This window comes from Chiloscyllium punctatum, chromosome 8, assembly GCF_047496795.1.
Source record: "Chiloscyllium punctatum isolate Juve2018m chromosome 8, sChiPun1.3, whole genome shotgun sequence".
NCBI classification, from domain to species: domain Eukaryota; kingdom Metazoa; phylum Chordata; class Chondrichthyes; order Orectolobiformes; family Hemiscylliidae; genus Chiloscyllium; species Chiloscyllium punctatum.
The window spans coordinates 99,346,860-99,368,400 of record NC_092746.1 but is presented as its reverse complement, the minus strand read 5'-3'; the positions used below and the strand labels follow the sequence as shown (position 1 = coordinate 99,368,400).

Genomic DNA, 21,541 nt, shown 5'->3' with positions numbered 1-21,541 from the left:
TGAGTGAACTACTTTTCATCATTTATATAAATGCTTTGGATGTGAACATAGGCGGTGTCGTTAGTAAGTATGCAGATGGCATCAAAATTGGAGGTGTAGTGGACAGCGAAGAAGTTAACCTCAGATTACAACAGGATCTTGATCAGATGGGCCAACGGGCTGAGGAGTGGTACATGGCGTTTAATTGAGATAAATGCGAAGTGTTGCATTTTGGAAAGCTAATCAGGGCATGACTTATACACTGAATGGTAAGGACCTGGAGAGTGTTACTGAACAAAGAGAACTTGGAATGCAGGTTCGTGGTTCTGAGAAGGTGGAGTTGTGGATGGATAGGATGGTGAAAGGTACATTTGGTATACTTTCCTTTGTTCGTCAGAGTACTGAGTGTGGGAGTTGGGGGGTCGTGTTGCAGCTGTGCTGGACATTGGTTGGGTCGCTTTTGGAGTATTACGTGCAATTTTGGTCTCCTTCCAATCAGAAGGATGGTGTGAAACTTGAAAGGGTTCAGAAAAGATTTACAAGGATGTTGTCAGGGTTGGAAGATTTGAGCTATAGGGAGAAGTTGAATAGAGTCAGAGATGTACAGCATGTAAACAGACCCTTCGGTCCAACCCGTCCATGCCAACCAGATATCCCAACTTAATCTAGTCCCACCTGTCAGCACCCGGTCCATATCCCTCCAAACCCTTCCTATTCATATACCCATCCAAATGCCTCTTAAATGTTGCAAATGTACCAGCCTCCACCACATCCTCTGGCAGCTCATTCCACACACGTACCACCCTCTGCGTGAAAAGGTTGCCCCTTAGGTGTCTTTTATATTTTTCCCCTCTCACCTTAAACCTATGCCCTCTAGTTCTAGACTCCCTGACCACAGGGAAAAGACTTTGCCTATTTACCCTATCCATGCCCCTCATAGTTTTGTAAACCTCTATAAGGTCACCCCTCAGCCTCCTACGCTCCAGGGAAAACAGGTCCAGACTGTTCAGCCTCTCCCTGTAGCTCAGATCCTCCAACCCTGGCAACATCCTTGTAAATCTTTTCTGAACCCTTTCAAGGTTCACAACATCTTTCCGATAAGAATGAGACCAGAATTGCTCGCAATATTCCAAGTGGCCTAACCAATGTCCTATACAGCCACAACAGGATCACCCAACTCCTGTACTCAATACTCTGACCAATAAAGGAAAGCATACCAAACACCTTCTCCACTATCCTATCCGTGGGCGGCACGGTGGCACAGTGGTTAGCACTGTTGCCTCACAGCGCCGGAGACCCGGGTTCAATTCCCGCCTCAGGCGACTGACTGTGTGGAGTTTGCACGTTCTCCCCGTGTCTGCGTGGGTTTCCTCCGGGTGCTCCGGTTTCCTCCCACAGTCCAAAAATGTGCAGGTCAGGTGAATTGGCTATGCTAAATTGCCCGTAGTGTTAGGTAAGGGGTAGATGTAGATGTAGGGGTATGGGTGGGTTACGCTTCGGCGGGGCGGTGTGGACTTGTTGGGCCGAAGGGCCTGTTTCCACACTGTAAGTAATCTAATCTACCTGCAACTCCACTTTCAAGGAGCTATGAACCTGCACTCCAAAGTCTCTTTGTTCAGCAACACTCCATAGGACCTTACCATTAAGTGTATGAGTCCTGTTAAGATTTGCTTTCCCAAAATGCACCTCACATTTACCTGAATTAAACTCCATCTGCTACTTCTCAGCCCATTGGCCCATCTTGTCCAGATCCTGTTGTAATCTGAGATAACCCTCTTCGCTGTTCACTACACCTCCAATTTTGGTGTTATCTGCAAACTTACTAACTGTACCTCTAACTGCACTAACCATAAATCCAAATCATTTATGTAAATGACAAAAAGTAGAGGGCCCAGCACCGATCCTTGTGGCATTCCACTGGTCACAGGCCTCCAGTCTGAAAAACAACCCTCCACCACCACCCTCTGTCTTCTACCTTTGAGCCAGTTTTGAATCCAAATGGCTAGTTCTCCCTGTATTCCATGAGATCTAACCTTGCTAATCAATCTCTCATGGGGAATCTTGTCAAACGCCTTACTGAAGTCCATATAGATCACATCTACTTCTCTGCCCTCATCAATCTTCTTTGATACTTCTTCAAAAAACTCAATCAAGTTTGTGAAACATGATTTCCCACGCACAAAGCCATGCTGACTATCCCGAATCAGTCCTTGCCTTTCCAAATACATGTACATCCTGTACCTCAGGTTTTCCCTCCAACAACTTGCCCACCACCGAGGTCAGGCTGACCGGTCTATAGTTCCCTGGCTTGTCTTTACCGCCCTTTTTAAACAGTAGCACCACGCTTGCCAACCTCCAGTCTTCCGGCACCTCACCTGTGACTATCGATGATACAAATATCTCAGCAAGAGGCCCAGCAATCACTTCTCCAGCTTCCCACGGGCTGGGACTGTTTTGCCTGGAGCATCGTAGGCTGAAGGGTGACCTCAAAGAGGTTTATAAAATCATGAGGGGCATGGATAGAATAAATAGGTCTGTTCCCTGGGGTGGGGGAGTCCAGAACTAGAGGGCATATGTTTAGGGTGAGAGAAGAAAGATATAAAAGAGACCTAAGGGGCAACGTTTTCATACAGAGGGTGGCGCCTGTGTGGAATGTGCTGCCAGAGGAAGTGTTGGAGCCTGGTACAATTGCAACATTTAAAACGCATCTGGATGGGTATATGAATAGGAAGGATTTAGACAGGTATGGGCCAGGTGCTGGCAAGTGGGACTAGATTAGGTTGGGATATCTGGTTGGCATGGACAAGTTAGACCGAAGGGTCTGTTTCCATGTTATACATCTCTATGACACTGTGACTCTGTTAGAAGAGTCAAGATGTTTAAAATTATGAAGCAAAGTGGACGGAACATATTCCTTCTAATTGTAGAAAGAATGCACTCAGAATTAGTGATTAAAATAGGTATTTTAAACATTTAAGAGCTGAGATAAATAGCTGAAAAAAAGCTAAATAGGGAATGAGAAAGACTCTACTTCAAAGTACTCGGAACCTTGCTTGTACAGATGCTAAACATGACCAGATTGTTAAGACTGAGAAGCATAGTGTTCTAATTTCTTGGTGATGACACACAGAATTTAAACACTCTCTTTACAAAAAACAGAAATCCTACAAAAATTACACAGGTTATTCAGTCAAACAAGTTCCTTAGGTTAATTACAAACCAAGCTCAAGACTCAACTACTCACAGCATCATCTACAGACATATCTAATTCAACAGTTCTGACCTGTGAAAGCATTCATGAAGGTGGCAAGTGATCGTGTCAACATTTTGAAGAAGGGATCTCTGCATTGGTACTTTTCAGAGCCACAAAGTACAACATGCTCCAAAATATGAGGAACTCCAGTACTGTTGAGTGGCGTAGTCCGAAACTGCACACTAAAGAAAAAGTACACACAATTACCTCAACGTTAGTATTTTTTTGTGTAACAATACCACTTAAAAAAGCAATAACTGAGGATGTTATATAACCTCATTAAAACTCTAACTTTAATTTTCTTACTCATTAACAAAAGCAACAATGGAGATATGAGGAAAAACATTTTCTCACAAGTCTTTAAGATCTGCAATGCACTACCTGAGATTGTGGTGAATAGTACAATTGCAGGACTCAAATGGGAATCAGATTGTTATCTGTGAAGAAGTGAAGCATGTAGGGGATTAGAGGGAGAATGCCAGGAAATGTAATTAGGAGAGCCAGGGCAGATACAATGTTCTACCTCCTGTGCTATAGCAATTTTGTGATTCTATGATCTAACATTTCATTGTTCAGCATCAATTACAGCAACCTAAATCCTCATGGGTTAACAAAAATCAAACAGCTGAAAATCCACAATCCTCTATTTGGAATCATAGGCTGAGATTTTGTACTCTAACAGCTCCCCTCCCTTGCCAATGAAGAAGCTCAATGGATCAAGCTCTGATTATCCTCTTTAATATTGGATAGGCACGCATCTCAATGAATCACGAGCCTCCACAGTGAAGACCTGCCCCGGCAGAAGCCACTGGCTAATCACAGATGATTGCTAACATCCCAAGATTTGGGTATCGAATGATGAGTTCACTTTCTTTCCAAACAATGAAGATGGGGATTGCAGGGAGTGTACAGTCAATGGTTTAGAGACAAGGAAGAGGCTGGTCTTCATTGCCCATCCCTTTAACCTCCATCCCATATCCCTAATTGAGGCAAATGAAGCCCCTAACTTATCCCACAGCTTAAAAACAATTTTTTTTTTAGATTCAAACATGGGATGTAAGCATAACAGGCTTTGACAGAACTTTTCCCCATTCCTAATTATTAAGAGGAAAGTTAAGAGTCAAACATATTGCTGGTGTTCAGGAGTCACCTGTATGTCAGACCAGACGGCAGATTTATTTCCTTAAATTAGTGAACAAGATGGGTTTTTGATCCAAATGTTGATAGTAGTTACATGATTGATGTTAGATCGTTTTTCCTTCAGATCTGACGCGATTCAAATTTGACCATCTGCTACGATGGGGATTTGAACCCATATCCCAAGATCATTAGCCTGCATTGCTGAGTTACTAATGACATTATTGCTATGCCATTGCCTCCAGGTTCTATTCCTATTGATCCTTCTGCCAAATGGAACAGTCGTTTTCTATCTATCTTGTCTAAACACCTCATGATTTTTGAAACCTTCATCAACCCTCTCAGTCTTCTCTGCTCCAAGAAGAGTCCCAGCTTCTCCAATCTAACCACAGACCTGAGTTCCTCACCCCTTCTCGACATCCTCGACACCTTCAAGCCCTTCCAAAATTGTGTACCTAAAACCAAATGCAGTTGCGACCAAACCAAAATTGCTTTCATAACCACTTTCTCAATCTGTTCTGCCATGCTCAATGACAAGTCTGCACACACACCGCCTGGGGCCCTTTGCTCCCAAACCCTTTTCAGAACTGTTAGTTTTATTTTATATTGCTTCTCATTATTCATGAATATTTATCACTTCTCTACATTAGATATCAACTGTTGGCAGTCAGTCTATTCAACCAGCCTAAGAACTCGAGGTCTATCATTAATTTCTTTACAGTTAACAATACTTCCAAGTTTTAGATCGTCTACAAATACTGAAATAGTGTCCTGTACACCTAAGTCTAGGTCATTATATAAAACCCAAGAAGCAGTGGTCCTAACACTGACCCCTAGGGAACACCACTGCATATCTTGACTCCAAAAAAAACTGTTTAAACTTTTCTCTATTTCCTGTCTTACAACCACTTTTCAATTCACAACAAAAACAGAAATTGCTGGCAGCAATGTCTGGCAGCATCTGGGGAGAGAAAACAGAGTTAACTTTTCAGGTCCAGTGACCACTCTTCAGAATTTCAGACCCTTCTTCTACAGTTTCACTCATAATTTCTGTTTTTCTTTTCACTTTTCTATCCCCACTGCTATCATCCCTTTCATTCCATGAGCATATCCATCTTTTAAAATACTGCTGTACACGTAGCAAAATTACTTATTAAAATCTTATTTGTGTATGGTTCTGTAGAGAATGTCAACTGATTTTGTGACATTCCATTGCAAACTTTGTTTTAACCACACGTAATGAACTGGAAGTTTACAGTATTATCACAACTGTGTAGTCAGTTGTGGGTGTGACTGAGAAGGCTCTCTGATAATCATATTTTAGTTATTATTTAAGTGATTTATGCTGTAAACATAACCGTGATGTGTATACCACCTCCATTATGTTTTTATTACTTAGCACGTGTTCTTACATTGATTATATGGACCTCGTGATCAAACGGAATACTTGTTCAACTGATGCCCTCTTGGTCCCAAAGGGGCTGATTAATAAAAGGTTTCGGTACTTTCAAACAGTGAAACATACAAAAAGAGAAAATACAGTAAATACTCAGTAAATCAGGGAGCATCTGTGAAAAGAGAAACAGAGTTAATGTATGACCTTTCACCAGTTCATTAACCTGCCTCTCTCCCCCAAGATGCTGTAGGTTTGACTATATCCAGAATTTTCCGATTTTAGATTCCAGCATTCACTAGATTTTAAATTCTCCTGAACCCTCTCGAATCAATTTAAAAACACATACCAGAATCGGTTAATACTAAATCAGAATATAAAATCAAATAAGGCATACTAAACAAGATCTTACTCAAAGTCATAACTAAATGGATACCTGAATAGATTGTTTGGATCATCCCTCGCTACATGCAAGTGCTGAGCCCCTGTATTATCATGGTTGAGTTTAACAGCTGTCAAGAAGAGATCTGGAACAGGTGTCACCTAACAGAGAGAAAGATTGCTCTTATTATGATAAAGATATTGGAATTTTGAGTTTGATTATATTTAGAGGCCTTTTAAGACAATTTTTAAAAACAAAATAGTTGCCTTTGTGTGATAATGAAGCAGAATAATCTGATCAGTCCAGCCACGCTGAACTGGCACTGTCCACTGGAAAGAATTTAGTTATCTGAATTTACACCTTGGAGTTTATTAAATTTGAAAATAAGAAAGAGAGAGAAGTTGAGCCTACTCTGCTGTTCAATCCAACCACGATGACCTTGGGTTTCAACTCCAAATTCCTGTCCTCTCTCCATAACCTTCAACCATCTGAGAGACCAGAGATCTGTCAATCTAAAACTTAAGTATATCCAACAATGAAATATTCCAACTTTCTGGAGTGGAGAATTCCAAAAATTCACAATCTTTTGACTGGAGAAATTTTGTTTCACTTCATTTCTAAATGTTCAAACCTTTTTCCTGAAATTGTGTCCCCTTATTCTAGATGTCTCAGCGAGAGGAATTGACTTCCGAGTGTCTAGACCAACAAGCACCCTCATAACATGGACCCAATTTACTCAGCCTCTCATCCATGGGACAAATCTAGTGAAGATTTGTTGCACTGCCTCAACGCAAGTATATTGTTCCTTGCATATGGAAACCAAAATTATAGACAGCATTAGATTAGATTTTAGATTAAATTCCCTACAGTATGGAAACAGGCCCTTCGGCCTAACACGTCCACACCAACTCTCTGAAGAGGAACCCACCCAGCCCCGTTCTCCTACCATATATTTACCTTTGACTAATGCACCGAACACTATGGACAATTTAAGACCATAAGACCATAAGACATAGGAGTGGAAGTAAGGCCATTCGGCCCATCGAGTCCACTCCGCCATTCAATCATGGCTGATGCGCATTTCAGCTCCACTTACCAGCATTCTCCCCGTAGCCCTTAATTCCTCTAGACAACAAGAATCTATCAATCTCTGCCTTGAAGACATTTAGCGTCCCAGCTTCCACTGCACTCCGTGGCAATGAATTCCACAGGCCCACCAATCTCTGGCTGAAGAAATGTCTCCGCATTTCTGTTCTGAAATGACCCCCTCTAATTCTAAGGCTGTGTCCACGGGTCCTAGTCTCCTCGTCTAACGGAAACAATTTCCTAGCATCCACCTTTTCCAAGCCATGTATTATTTTGTACGTCTCTATTAAGTCTCCCCTTAATCTTCTAAACTCCAACGAATACAATCCCAGTATCCTCAGCCGTTCTTCATATGCTAGACCTGTCATTACAGGGATCATCCGTGTGAATCTCCGCTGGACACGTTCCAGTGCCAGTATGTCCTTCCTGAGGTGTGGGGACCAAAACTGGACACAGTACTCCAAATGGGGCCTAACCAGAGCTTTATAAAGTCTTAGTAGTACATCTCTGCTTTTATATTCCAACCCTCTTGAGATAAGAGACAACATTGCATTCGCTTTCTTAATCACGGACTCAACCTGCATGTTGACCGTTAGAGAATCCTCGACTAGCACTCCCAGATCCCTTTGTGCTTTGGCTTTATTAATTTTCTCACCATTTAGAAAGTAGTCCATGCTTTTATTCTTTTTGCCAAAGTGCAAGACCTCGCACTTGCTCACGTTAAATTCCATCAGCCATTTCCTGGACCACTCTCCCAAACTGTCTAGATCCTTCTGTAGCCTCCCCACTTCCTCAGTACTACCTGCCTGTCCACCTAACTTCGTATCATCGGCAAACTTCGCTAGAATGCCCCCGGTTCCCTCATCCAAATCATTAATATATAATGCGAACAGCTGTGGCCCCAGCACCGAACCCTGCGGGACACCGCTCGTCACCAGCTGCCATTCTGAAAAAGAACCTTTTATCCCAACTCTCTGCCTTCTGTCAGACAGCCAATCCTCAATCCATCCCAGCAGCTCACCTCGAACACCATGGGCCCTCACCTTGCTCAGCAGCCTCCCGTGTGGCACCTTATCAAAGGCCTTTTGAAAGTCTAGATAGACCACATCCACTGGGTTTCCCTGGTCTAACCTACTTGTCACATCTTCAAAAAATTCCAACAGGTTTGTCAGGCATGACCTCCCTTTACTAAATCCATGTTGACTTGTTCTAATCAGACTCTGCTCTTCCAAGAATTTAGAAACCTCATCCTTAATGATGGATTCTAGAATTTTACCAACAACCGAGGTTAAACTGATTGGCCTATAATTTTCCATCTTTTGCCTTGATCCTTTCTTGAACAAGGGGGTTACAACAGCCACCTTCCAATCATCCGGGATCTTTCCTGACTCCAGTGGCTCTTGAAAGATCTCAACCAATGCCTCTGCTATTTCCTCAGCCACCTCTCTCAGAACTCTAGGGTGTATCCCATCGGGGCCAGGAGATTTATCAATTTTAAGACTTTTTAACATGGACATTTAGCATGGACAATTCACCTGACCTGCAATTCTTTGGATTGTGGGAGGAAGCCGGAGCACCCGAGGAAACCAATGCAGACACGAGGAGAATGCGCAAACTTCACACAGACGGTCACCCGAGGTAGGGATCGAACTTGGGTCGCTGGTGCTTTGAGGCAGCAGTGCAAACCACTGAGCCACCGTGCTGCCCTTCTAAGGACAACAGATTTGCGACACTACAGTCCTCTGCTCTACTAGCTGAGCTATCGAAGGAGAGCCCAAAATTAAGCTTTCGAGTCCAGTGACCCTTCTTCAGTTCAGACCTGCTGAGTTTCTCCAGCAATGTGTGTTTTGGCTCCGAATTGTCGTCCTTGAACCTCTTTACCTCATTATTTTCTTTTTAAGGCTCTCCTTATAGCTTTATGTATTTTCCAGCTTTCATATCCTCTTAACTCAGGATGTACTTTGATTACACTTCTGTAAAGTGGCTGGAACCTACTTTGTTTACAGTTCTACATAAATGCAGACTGTTGTTGCAATTTAGATTAGATTTTCTCCAGCCCAACAAGTCTACACCGACCCTTCGGAGAGTAATCCACCCACTGACTAATGAATCTAATACTATGGACAATTTACCTGACCTGCAAATCATAGACACAGGGAGAATGTACAAACTCCACACAGACAGCCGCCCAAGGTTTCCTGGGGCCCTGGTGCTGTGGGGCTGCAGTGCTAACCACTGAGCCACAGTGCCATCGCAAGAAAGCAGGTGGAGTGAGAACAGTGAGTAGTCAGTCCCTGGGTGGTTCCAGATGTAGTCTCACGAAACCCAGTACAATTTTACTGAGGGTTATTTATTACTCAAATCCCCTTAAAGTACAGATTAATGTAATATACTTTCCTAATTTCTTGGTAGTATCTGCATGCTAACTTTGTCCTCCTTGTAAAAGCAGACCCAGGCACCAATGAACACCTACATTTTAAAGATGCATATATTTTTCAAAACATTCTGCTTTTCTATTACAGTCATAGAGATGTACAGCATGGAAACAGACCCTTCAGTCCAACCCGCCCATGCCAACCAGATATCCCAACCCAATCTAATCCCACCTGCCAGCACCCAGCCCATATCCCTCCAAACCCTTCCTATTCATATACCTATCCAGATGCTTTTTAAATGTCGCAATTGTACAAGCCTCCACCACTTCCTCTGGTAACTCATTCTATACATGTACCACCCTCTGCATGGAAAAGTTGCTGCTTAGGTCTTTTTTATATCTTTCCCCTCTCACCCTAAATCTATGCCCTCTAGTTCTGGACTCCCCAACCCCAGGGAAAAGACTTTGTCTATTTATCCTAACTATGGCCCTCATAATTTTGTAAACCACTATAAGGTCACCCCTCAATCTCCGACGCTCCAGAGAAAACAGCCCCAGCCTGTTCAGCCTCTCCCTATCCCTATCCCTAACCCTGGCAACATCCTTCTAAATCTTTTCTGAACCCTTTCAAGTTTCACAACATCTTTCTGATAGGAAGGAGACCAGAATTGCATGCAATATTCCAACAGTGGCCTAACCAATGTCCTGTACAGCCACAACATGACCTCCCAACTCCTGTACTCAATACTCCGACCAATAAAAGAAAGCATAGCAAACGCCTTCTTCACTATCCTATCTACCTGCGACTCCACTTTCAAGAGCTATGAACCTGCACTCCAAGGTCTCTTTGTTCAACAACACTCCCTAGGACCTTACCATTAAGTGTATAAGTCCTGCTAAGATTTGCTTTCCCAATATTCTTATGACCAAGCAAAAAAGATTACAATTGCCTGCATTATACTCCATCTGCCACATGTTATCCAGTTCAGTTAATCTACCTATATCTCTTTGCAGTCTCTTGGGTGTTCTTCTCAGAGCTTACATTCCTATCTAGCTTTGTATGTGTATAAACACACAAAAAAAGAGGCTAATATTCTTAGAGCGCTCCATTAATCATAGCCTTCAGAAAATGTCCCATTGACCCCAATTGTTTCCAGTCCATTAACTAGCCCTCTATCCATAATAAGTCCCAATTCAAGTAGTGTTCATCTTGTACATTAATCTTTTGTGTAATACCCTGCTTTGTCTTTCTTTATCTTTCAAAACTAAATCGTTCATGGAATATGAGCACTGTTTTATTATCCATCCCCAAGTGTTCATAGAGCAGCAAAAAATTAACACCACCAGGTCTGGGAGATGTCAGATTTCCTTCTCTAAAGAACATTAATGAACCGGTTAGGCTCCCATTTGATTAGCTTTTTATTACAGATTTTTTTTTTGCTGAATTCAAAAAACACCAGCTGCCAAGACAGGATTCAAACGTATGTTCCAAGAATATTAGCCCATGATTATGGATTACCAGCCCAATGGCATAACCATTACACCACTGCCTCCCCAAAAGTAATGACGTTAAATTTGTTGACTTCCAATCTGCTAGGATCTTTCCAGAATCTAGTGATGACATTTTACAGTATTTCATGAGCTGTGGAGCTGTCTCAAAGACATGAAAATCATATAAACATGTTTTTTTTAAATAAAGCTGTGCAGAACATTGTATTCAATGTTTGTTTTCAGGATACATACTGTTAGCATTTCCCAAACATCATAAAAATGCAGCAATATGACCCACAGAAGTTTTCTTTTGAGATCATACCATAGATCAGAATTCAACTCCATTTGGAAAGAGATTGCTGGTTAATAAGATAATAAACTACCTGGTTGACAGTGAACCCATGAATCTTCTTCCCAACTGTGTACTGCCTGGCTCGCTCTTGTGCAGAACTACTTCTCCATCGCCATGAACAGCAGCTCATAGATCTATTAAGAAAAAGGATGTTCGAATTACAGTAAAACTTTTCACCTATTTAGATAAAAACATGATTTTAGTGATAAACTGGAAATCAGTTGTCAACAAAAACAGAAACTGCTGGAAAAGCTCAGCAGGTGTGGCAGCATCTGAGAAAAGAAATCACAACTAACATTTTGAGTCCAGTGACCCTTCCTCAGATCTGAAGCGAACGAGGAGAAAGTTGGTTGAATGTAGAAAATAGGATGCAAAGATGAGGCAAGAAGTAAATGATAGGTGGAGAAAAAGCCCAAAGATAGAGAAGAACATTTGGACAAAGAACGGAATAACAATCAGCCTAGAAGAACGAATAGCTACTAATGGGGACAATTATTAGCTAACAATGGGTCATGTAACAGCAGACCAAGTGATCACAAGGCCTGGTCCTGTTGGGGTAAGGTGCCTCAAACCCTAAAATTGTTGAACTCCAAAATGAGTCCACAGGCTGTAGTGTTCATAAGCAGAAAGTGAAATGTTGTTCTTCCAGCTTGCACTGAGTTTTGATGGAGCACTGCAGCAAACCAAAGACAGATGTTGGACAGGGAACATGGTGGTGTGTTGAAGTGGCAAACAACTGGAAGCTCAGACTCTTTTCTGTGAACAGAACATAGCTCTACTGTGAAGTGGTCATCCAGTCTATGTTTCATTTCCCTAATGTAGATGAGACCATGTTGTGAGCAGTGAATGCAATAGACTAGATTGACTGAAGGAAAAAGTGAGGATTGCAGATGCTGCAGATCAGAGTCTAAGAGTGTGATGTTCGAAAAGCACAGCTGGTTAGGCAGCATTTGAGGAGCAGGAGTATCAACATTTCAGGCATAAGCCCTTCATCAGAAATTCCTGGCCGATTCTCCTGCTCCTCAGATGCTGCCTGACCTGCTGTGCTTTACCAGTGCAACTCTCTTAGATTGACCGAAGTGCAGGTAAAACACTACTTCACCTGGAAGGTATGTTCAGGTCCTTGATATTGAGGACGAAATAAACTAGCAAGTGTTACACATTCTGCAGCTGCAACAGAAGGTCCCACGGGGCTTTGAGGGGTGATTTTGGGAGTGAAGGAGGAGTGGACCAGAGTGTTCCAGAGGGAACAGTCCTTGCAAAAGACTGACAGGGGAGTGGAATGTATGTCTGGTGGTGGCAGAAATTGCCCTTCATGATCCTCCGGATACGTAGGTGAGGACAAGGAGACCATATTGCTGTGGTGGGAAAGAAGAGTGGGGGTGAGAGCTGAAGTGCGGGAGATGGGTCAGACCCGTCTGAAATCTGCTGAGTTGACCAAAAAGGTTGAGAAAATAATAAACCGATCTTAGGTATTTGGCAAAATTAAAGCACGGGTTCAGAGCCATTCTTTCGAACAGTAAAGTGAGGGTGACACATGGAGAACGAAGCAGGTGCCATCATATTGTGTCACATTGTGGAGCATCAGCACCAACCCATCCAGTGTAGAACCTTCTCCAGGCTTTACAGAGTTGGCACAGCCTCTGGTCACCACAGACCCACCGCAGCGTCAGTCTATGACTCTCAGGGTATGGGCGAGGGGTGAAGGTGGTGATGAGCGCCCAGGTAGGTCATCGCGTCGACCTGGGATCGAGGAGGCTACAACCTGCAACCGAGAGAGATGCAACAGCCCCGAGGGCCGGCCTGTTATCTCTATCACTGGAGCGTGGGGAGTGAGGCAGGGCCAAGGGTCGCCCTGGTGAGTGTGGCCAGGCGGCGGCCGCCTGTGCCCCACAACCCTGTCTGTCTGTCTATCTGACTCTGAGTTCAGCTTGAAGGCTCTGAGGCCCCCCTCCCCCCCGGGGAAGCAGCTGGACCGGGATGGCCTGGCCTCACCTCCCGCTCCGCACTGACAGCAGCGGCCTCACGCCCGCAGCCCTACACACTGCCGCCGCCATCTTGCCCTAACCCTCTCCTCCACCGTCGCCAGGCAGCCTGCCTGTTCCACCGCACCCAGCAACATCCCGAATCCTCATTGGCTCGAGCCGCCCTTAGAACACCCACACGGATTGGATAAAGCAGTGACGTCACCTATGGAGGGCGTGACCAATCCGTCGGGTGTACGCATGCGCGGATTGATTTAACATGCTCAGTGCTGTCAAATCTGCAGGGGGAGCTAGTGAGGCGGATTGCAAATTCAGCAATTGGTGCACATCATGATTGATACAGTTACCTGTTATTTAAATGTTTCAACTGTTGTCCTACTACCTCCCTGTGTGATGCACTGTTAAGTTTTGAGTCCAGAATCCAGTGCTGGAAAAGCACAGCAGGTCAGGCAACATCCGAAGAGTAGGAAAATCGATACTTCGGGCAAAAACCCTTCATCAGGATGAAGGGTGGTTAAGTTTTGAGTGTCAGACAACTGCCAAATGAGACAAAAATGAGACTGCTTGAGACAAAAAAACTGCTGATGCTGGAATTCAAGGGAGTCAAGCAGGAGGCTGGAAGAACACAGCAAGCCAGGGAGCATCAGGAGGTGGAGAAGTCAATGTTTCAGGTGTAATCCTTTTTCAGGACTGGGGGTGGGTGTAAGGGGAGCTGCAGATAAAGGGGTGGGGAGGGAGTGGTGATATAGGGATAAGTGAACATAGGTAGAGGCTATGACCTGGTTGGTCGATGGGGGGAATTAATCCATTTGGTAGCTGGAAGGAAGGCTTTATCAGACAAATAGAAGGGAGGGGAAGGGGCTGGGAGGGGATTGGGGAATGGGAAGGCAGGATATTTGAAATTGGAGAACTCAATGTTCAGTCCTCCAGGCTATAAGCTGCCAAGGCGGGAGATGAAGTGTTGTTCCTCCAATTTGCAGTCTGATTTGCTGTGGCAATGGAGGAGGCCAAGGATGGTCATGTCAGAAAGGGATTCAGAAGGGGAATTAAAATGGACCCTATGGGCCCGGCTGAGATGCTTGGCGAAATATGCCCTGAGTTGCAGTGAAGACCAGATCGGGAGCACCGGATACAGTCAACCTGGTTAGAGGAGAGTCAGGTGAACCTCTGCGTCACCTGTTTGGCGTCCTGGTTGGAGGTTAAAGGAGGGGGTGGTGTACTGGCAGGTTTTGCATCTTTTACGGTTGCTGGGAAGGTACCTGGGGGTTTGAAGAGGTGGGGGGATTGATGGGGTGAGTGGTGTGAACCAAGCATTGGTGAAGGGAACGGTTATTGCAGCAGGCAGAGAGGGATGAGGAGAGGAAGGTGTTCTTGGTGGTGGGATCTAATTGGAGTTAGCAGAAGTATTTAAGGATGATACGTTGGACGCGGAGTTTGGTAGGGTGGTAGGTGAGGACAAAAGGGACCCTGTATTTATTGTGATTAGAGGTGGAAGGGTTTAGAGCAGTGGAGTAGGGAATGGAGGAGATGTGGTGGAGGTCTGTCTGGATGACGGGGAAAAGCACATTGTTCAAAATAGGTGAACGTCTGGGGTGCTTGGGAGTGGAATGTCTCTCTTCTGAGCAGTTGAGGTTGAGGAGCTGGGAGAACAGGATGGAGTTCTTGAAGGATACTGGTGGGAGAAGGTATAGTCCAGGTAGTTATGGGAGTCTGTGGGTTTTTGGAAAAGTCCATCCGGAGACTGTTGCTGGAGATGGAAATGGAGAAGTCAACAAAGGGGAGGGAGATGTCTGAGATGGTGTCCGAGGGCAGGGTGGAAGTTTTGGGCGAAGTTGGTGAACTGTCAGTCTGGGTGCAGGCTGTTACACCGATACAGTCAGCAATGTAATGGCGGAGGAGTTGCCACACAGTTCCTGTGCAGGTACTGAAGAAGGTCTGTTTGATGTAGTCAACAAAGTGGTAGGCATAGCTAGCACCCATTGGAGTGCCCATGGGAAGATTTAAAGGTAAATTTATTCCGGGTGAGGACTAGTTCAGCGAAGCGGAGGACATTATTGGTGGATAGGGGTTGGATGTGTCTGTTGAAGAGGAAGAAGCTGAGGACCTTGGCTTGTTTCACAATATTAATGGTATGATATAAATGCAATAAAAACAAAAAACTGCGAAGTGTTGCAGTCCTAACACCGATCCACGGAAATGCCCCACATAGGCAAGAGGCATAATTGACATGAGGTCATGACCAGTGACATGTGAAGTTCAGGTACACGCGACAGTCCTGAACAAGTACATGGACTATATGAAAGCCACAAATTCGCAAACGAGGTGAGAGCAAAACGTGCCCTCCCCCTTGGAACAGTTGGAAAGGTTGCTGGAACCTGTGGATTCAACTTGTCCGTCAAGCATTGACAAGTCCTCTAAATCCATGATGGCATGATAGATGTAGCCACCTCAATGTCTTTGCCACTGGAAGAAGAAAGTGAAATTCTACTGAGGCACTCCCTGGCTCAGGAGGCATGCTCCTGTGCATTACACTCTACCCATAACAGATATCGAGTCAGAGGAACCTGAACCGATGCCAAAATACCCCAGAAGGCCTTCCAAAAAACTGGACCAGCCTATGTCCTCAGACTCAGAGGGTGAGGGATGGTCAGGCAGCTGGACATCATAGAATATGAGGTCCCTGATTTGAGCTGTCAGTGGTTAAATCACGGAGTCTAAGCTGACAGATAAAAATGGGACTGTCAGTGATTTTGGCATTCTTGACAGCTGACTTTGAAGAGACAGTACTAAAGTCAAGGACTTTGCATATGTAAATAAAGATGACTTGGTGACTGGGTATCAGGCTCTCTGGAATTATTTCAATTGTGTTCCAATCTGACGTGCAATACTTACTGCAACTGTTGTCTCCTCAACAGAGAGGAAACAAAATAAGTAACTGCTAAAAATCTCAAGCAAAAACAGAAATTATTGGAGAAACTGAGCATGTTTTGTGGAGAGAAAAGAGAGTTAATGTTTCAAGTCGACTGTTCTGAAGAAGGGTAACCCAACTCAAAACATCAATTCTGCTTTCACTCCACAGATGCTGCCAGGCCTGCTAGGTTTCTCCAACAGTTGCTGTTTTTGTTTCAAATTTCCAGCATCTGCAGTTCTTTGTTTTATTTTAATGCTAAAATTCTCCATTCTATTTGTGAATGTGAACTTGAATTCGCCGTGTGTCAGCATTCAGTTCCTCCTCCAACTCCTGCTGTCATCTTTCTGATCAGCTTTTGGTGCTGTCCCGAATATGCACAAAGTAGGTTTCAGTCAACAGCATTTTATTTTGGAAAATCTTCAATCCTCTGAACCGTTATGTTATCTCTCATCCCGCATTTTTTTCCTGTTTCCCATTGCGTGTCTCAGCTAATTCATTTCCATTTAGAAATAGTATCTGTGTTTGCTTGTGTTCTTTAGATGTTTTCTTAAGCCTTTTGAATGATTCACTAAGAAAGTCTTTTCTTTTAACATGAGCAGTATTTCACCACTGCCTAGCTTTTCATAAAAAAACACTGCTGGCAGACCATTAATCTGTCATTTTGACAAAAATCAACATGCATTTTTTTTGTTGTTGGGATGTGGTCAAGACTGGTATTTATTACCCATTTGTAGTCATTCTGAAAAACTTGACTTGGACTTCTGAAGTGGTTTCCTATTAAGTAATTTGTTAGGCTAACTTACAAGATTACTTAAGAGTCGACATCTTGGAATTGCATGGTTGATAAGGATGGTAGTTCTCTTTTACTTTGAGGTTAGGCTTTTATAACAATCTTTCAGCTTTGTAGTTAGAGTTACAGAGTTGTTCAGCATGGAAACAGACCCTTCAGTCCAATTTGTTTTTGGCGACCAGATATCCTAAATTAATCAATCCAGCATTTGGCCCATATCCCTCTACACCCTTCCTCTTCATATAACTATCCAGGTGCCTTTTAAATGTAGTTATATACTCCTGAGAATGAACGTCAATCAATGTAAAGCTCAATTTTTACTGGGTGACAAGTATTTTGGAAAACACCCAAACAGGCAGGTGATATTGAAGGAAAGCTGTGGAAATTAAACAAATATGTTTGTGTGTTGAAAGATGCAGCAAGAGTGTGGTATATCTTAGGTTCAACTTACTGGAAGTAGGTTGCATTCAGCTTAAAGCTGACCCTGGGTGTGTTTATCCAATGTTCTAAAGGAAAACCTATTCAAGGAGCAATCTGAGAAACAATTATCTATGGAATGTTTTGTGGATAATTGTGCTCTTGGGAAAATGTACTTTTGGTTAAGGATGTTGCTGAGAAAAGTTTGAGGACTAATCTTGGTACCTTACAGGAAACATTTTACTCATGTCATTTTCTGAAAACATTGGACTTTTGCTTAAAGAGAAATAAAGTCATCAATAATGTAATTTGTTTAATTTAGATTGGGAAACTAGGTTAAAAGACATGATGATAGATAATTTGTGCAAATGTTTAAATAATTAATTTATAACTCAAACAAAGTGTATTTTCTTAAGATTGCAGTAGTAATCCTGAGAATTGGGAGAATTTGTTCATGAGAAACACATAAAATGTGAGAGTTGGAAACAGATTGGGAAAAAAAAATCAATAGATATGTGAAAAGGAAGTAATGCAAAATTCTTTCAATTCTAGAATGTTCTCAGTGAATTGGAAAGTAGAAAGTATGAATACATGTGAAAGGAGTGAGAGGAAAAAAAGGAAATTCTTATTAGGTGGAAAAATGCTAGATATTACCCTTTATGTGAGAACAGGACTCATCAAAAACAATGGCAGTTGAGATTTTATGGGACCACATGGAGTGGAATTGAGGTTACTGTAGAGCAGTAAGGAGGATGGAGAAAGGGAGTCATTAAAAACAGCAGAGATGAGAATTTTACCGATGGCAGAAACCCACTGTCCTTTGGCTAACGAACAGTCAATTGATGTAGCACTGGTTTTTTGAATGAGTGGCTCACCTCTTTCTTCCCTGGGATAATAATCTAATTCCTTTCTGAATGCCTCAATTGAACCTAACTGCACTGTGCTCTTGGACTGTGTTTTCTAGACACTAACAATTCACTGCATGAGAAAAAAAAAACTTCTCCTCTTGTTGTTTTAACTTCTTTTACCAATTACTTCAAATCTGTGCCTTTTCGTTCATGGGAATACTTTCTCCCTATCTCCTTTGTCTGGACCCCTCAAAATTTGGCGTATCTCTCAAGTCTCCCCTTTGCGTTCTTTTTTCCAAGGAAAGGAGTGCTAACTTCAAAGTTTGGTAGAAGATTTGTAGCTCGGGTGCTCGTTGTTGTGGTTCTGTTCGCCGAGCTGGGAATTTGTCTTGCAAACGTTTCGTCCCCTGTCTAGGTGACATCCTCAGTGCTTGGGAGCCTCCTGTGAAGCGCTTCTGTGCTGTTTCCTCCGGCATTTATAGTGGCCTGTCTCTGTCGCTTCTGGTTGTCAGTTCGAGCTGTCCGCTGTAGTGGCCGGTATATTGGGTCCAGGTCGATGTGTTTGTTGATAGAGTCTGTGGATGAGTGCCATGCCTCTAGGAATTCCCTGGCTGTTCTCTGTTTGGCTTGCCCTATAATGGTAGTGTTGTCCCAGTCAAATTCATGTTGCTTGTCGTCTGTGTGTGTGGCTACCAGCTATCCTTAGTAGCCACTACAGCGGACAGCTCGAACTGACAACCGGAAGCGGCAGAGACAGGCCACTATAAATGCTGGAGGAAACAGCACAGAAGCGCTTCACAGGAGGCTCCCAAGCACTGAGGATGTCACCTAGACAGGGGACAAAACGTTTGCAAGACAAATTCCCAGCTCGGCGAACAGAACCACAACGGAGTGCTAACTTCTCCAGTCTCTCTTAATAACGTGGAGGTGGACTGGGAAGGACAAAGACCGAAGTCACACAACACTAGGTCATAGTCCAACAGATTTATTTGAAATCACAAGCTTTCTGAGTGCAGCTCCTTCATCATTTGAAGTGGAGGGAAGCACACAGGCACAGAATACATTGGCGGAAATATCTCAGTATCTCCACCTATATATTCTGTGCCCCTGCGCTTCCTTCCACTTCAACCAATGAAGGAGCAGTGCTCTGAAAGCTTGTCATTTCAAATAAACCTGTTGGACTATGACCTGGTCTCCTGTGACTTCTGACTTTTCATAATTAAAGTTCTTCATTGCTGGGACCATTCTTGTGACACAGAGAATGTTACATATTAAATAGGGATAATGGGTTGGCGTAATTTGGAGATTTGTGAATGGACAAAGAAGTTGAGAGTTGGAATAAGTGGATCCGTTGGCAGATTATAATTAATGGAGTAATGCAACTGGACATCAACTCTTTTACAACAACATGGATGAGAGGTGACAGTGCAATAGATCCACATTTTTTGATGACACATATATGATTTTACAAGAAGCTGTCAAGAAAATACAGAGGCCATAAATGGATTTAAATAAATTAGTGTGAAGATGGAGTGCAATGTGGAAAAATGTAATATTATCCACTTGGGAAGGAATAATAGAAAAGAAGTTTTTAGAGAGTGGGAGATGAAGATCATAAAATAAATACAATGCAAAAAGAAGCCACTTGGGTCACTGAGTCCACACTGATCCTCTGAAGTGCATCCAGCCCAGAACTCCACCCCCTGCCCCACCCTATCCCAGTAACCCTGTATTTATAATGGCTAATCCACCTAACCCACACGTCTTTGGACTGCAGGACGAAACCCACACAGACACAGGGAGAATGTACAAAATCGACACAGACAGTCCCTGAGGGTGGAATCAAACCCATGTCCCTGGTGCTGTGAGGAAGCACTTAGCCACTGTGCCAACCCCTAGATGTTAGACAAGCAAGAGGCTGGAAGAACACAGCAAGACAGGCAGCAACAGGAGATGGAGAATTAGTGTTTTGGGTGTAACCCTTCTTCAGGACTAGAGGTAGGTGTGGGGTTTGCTGCAGATAAAAGGGGGTGGAGGAGGCAGGGTGGTGAGGTGGGGATGTGGGGATAGATGAAGACAGGTAGACAGGTAACTCCCCCTCCCTGCCTCTGTCTCCCCCTTTATCTGCAGCTCCCCCTACACCCATCCCCAGTCCCAAAGAAGGGTTACACCCAAAACATTGACTTCTCCACCTCCTGATGCTGCCTGGCTTGCTGTGTTCTTTCAGCCTCCGACTTGTCTACCTTGGATTCCAGCATCTGCAGGGTTTTTTTTTGTCTCTAACCCTCTTGATGTTGACTTACAGAGAGATTTATTCATGAATCACAGAAATTTAAGGTATAGGTGCAGCAGACAATTGAAATGTTATTCTCTATGCTAAAGAGTGAGAGAATAAGAGTGCATATAGAATGTACTATGCACTCCCTTACCTAAAACGTATAATGTTTGCTCTAAAGTGAGGGCAATGAAGATTCACTCGACTGTTTTCTGGGATGACAAGACACAGGAGGTAAATGAGGAGAGATTGAATAGACTTAGCACTTATTCCCTAGAGTTTAGAAGAATGAAAGATGATGTGATTGAAACTTATAAAATACTAAAGGGGCTTGATAGCATTGATATCGGTTACTGTTTCCCATGGCTGGGGAGTGCAAAATTAGGGGATCACTGTCTTTGTGAGATACAGTTTGTTTCTGGATTTCCATGGGTGTCCCTCATTCAGTGGCACTCAGTGATAGAGTGACCTGGCAATGGGAAGGTGGGGGGGTCTGCTGAGAACTGCTCATTCCCTGTCATTGCTATTGTTCCTCCCACTATGCTCTTACTTTGTGACACCCATCTCACCATCACCCATCTTTGGCCTTGGTTTCTATTGTTATGAAGGCGTTGAAGTATTGTACTTTTAAGAGAGTTGAAAACCTAGCAAAACTGCCTGACACAGCACAGTAAGACCATAAGACCATAAGACATAGGAGTGGAAGTAAGGCCATTCGGCCCATCGAGTCCACTCCGCCATTCAATTATGGCTGATGGGCATTTCAACTCCACTTACCCCGTAGCCCTTAATTCCTCGAGACAACAAGAATCTATCAATCTCTGCCTTGAAGAAATTTAGCATCCCGGCCTCCACTGCACTCTGCGGC

At 43.5% G+C, this 21,541-nt stretch overlaps 1 protein-coding gene across 7 annotated transcripts in view; it reads right to left on the bottom strand.

Annotated features, from left to right (window-relative positions):
- The window catches only part of pitrm1 (pitrilysin metallopeptidase 1), a 65,086-nt gene extending 51,519 nt beyond the window's left edge, over window positions 1–13,567 (bottom strand). For 3 of the 7 annotated variants that reach the window (XM_072576143.1, XM_072576146.1, XM_072576144.1), the window contains exons 1-4: window positions 13,443–13,567; window positions 11,479–11,581; window positions 6,199–6,305; window positions 3,263–3,414 (exon numbers count right to left, since the gene is read on the bottom strand). In XM_072576143.1, coding sequence (XP_072432244.1) covers window positions 3,263–3,414; window positions 6,199–6,305; window positions 11,479–11,581; window positions 13,443–13,504 — 424 coding nt within the window. In that variant the 5' untranslated portion in view covers window positions 13,505–13,567. Of the gene's footprint in view, window positions 1–3,262; window positions 3,415–5,781; window positions 5,874–6,198; window positions 6,306–11,478; window positions 11,582–12,549; window positions 13,349–13,442 lie in introns of those variants that run through there. The other 4 variants (XM_072576145.1, XM_072576148.1, XM_072576149.1 and 1 more) reach the window with 4 other exon arrangements.
- Between the last annotated feature and the right edge of the window lie 7,974 nt (window positions 13,568–21,541).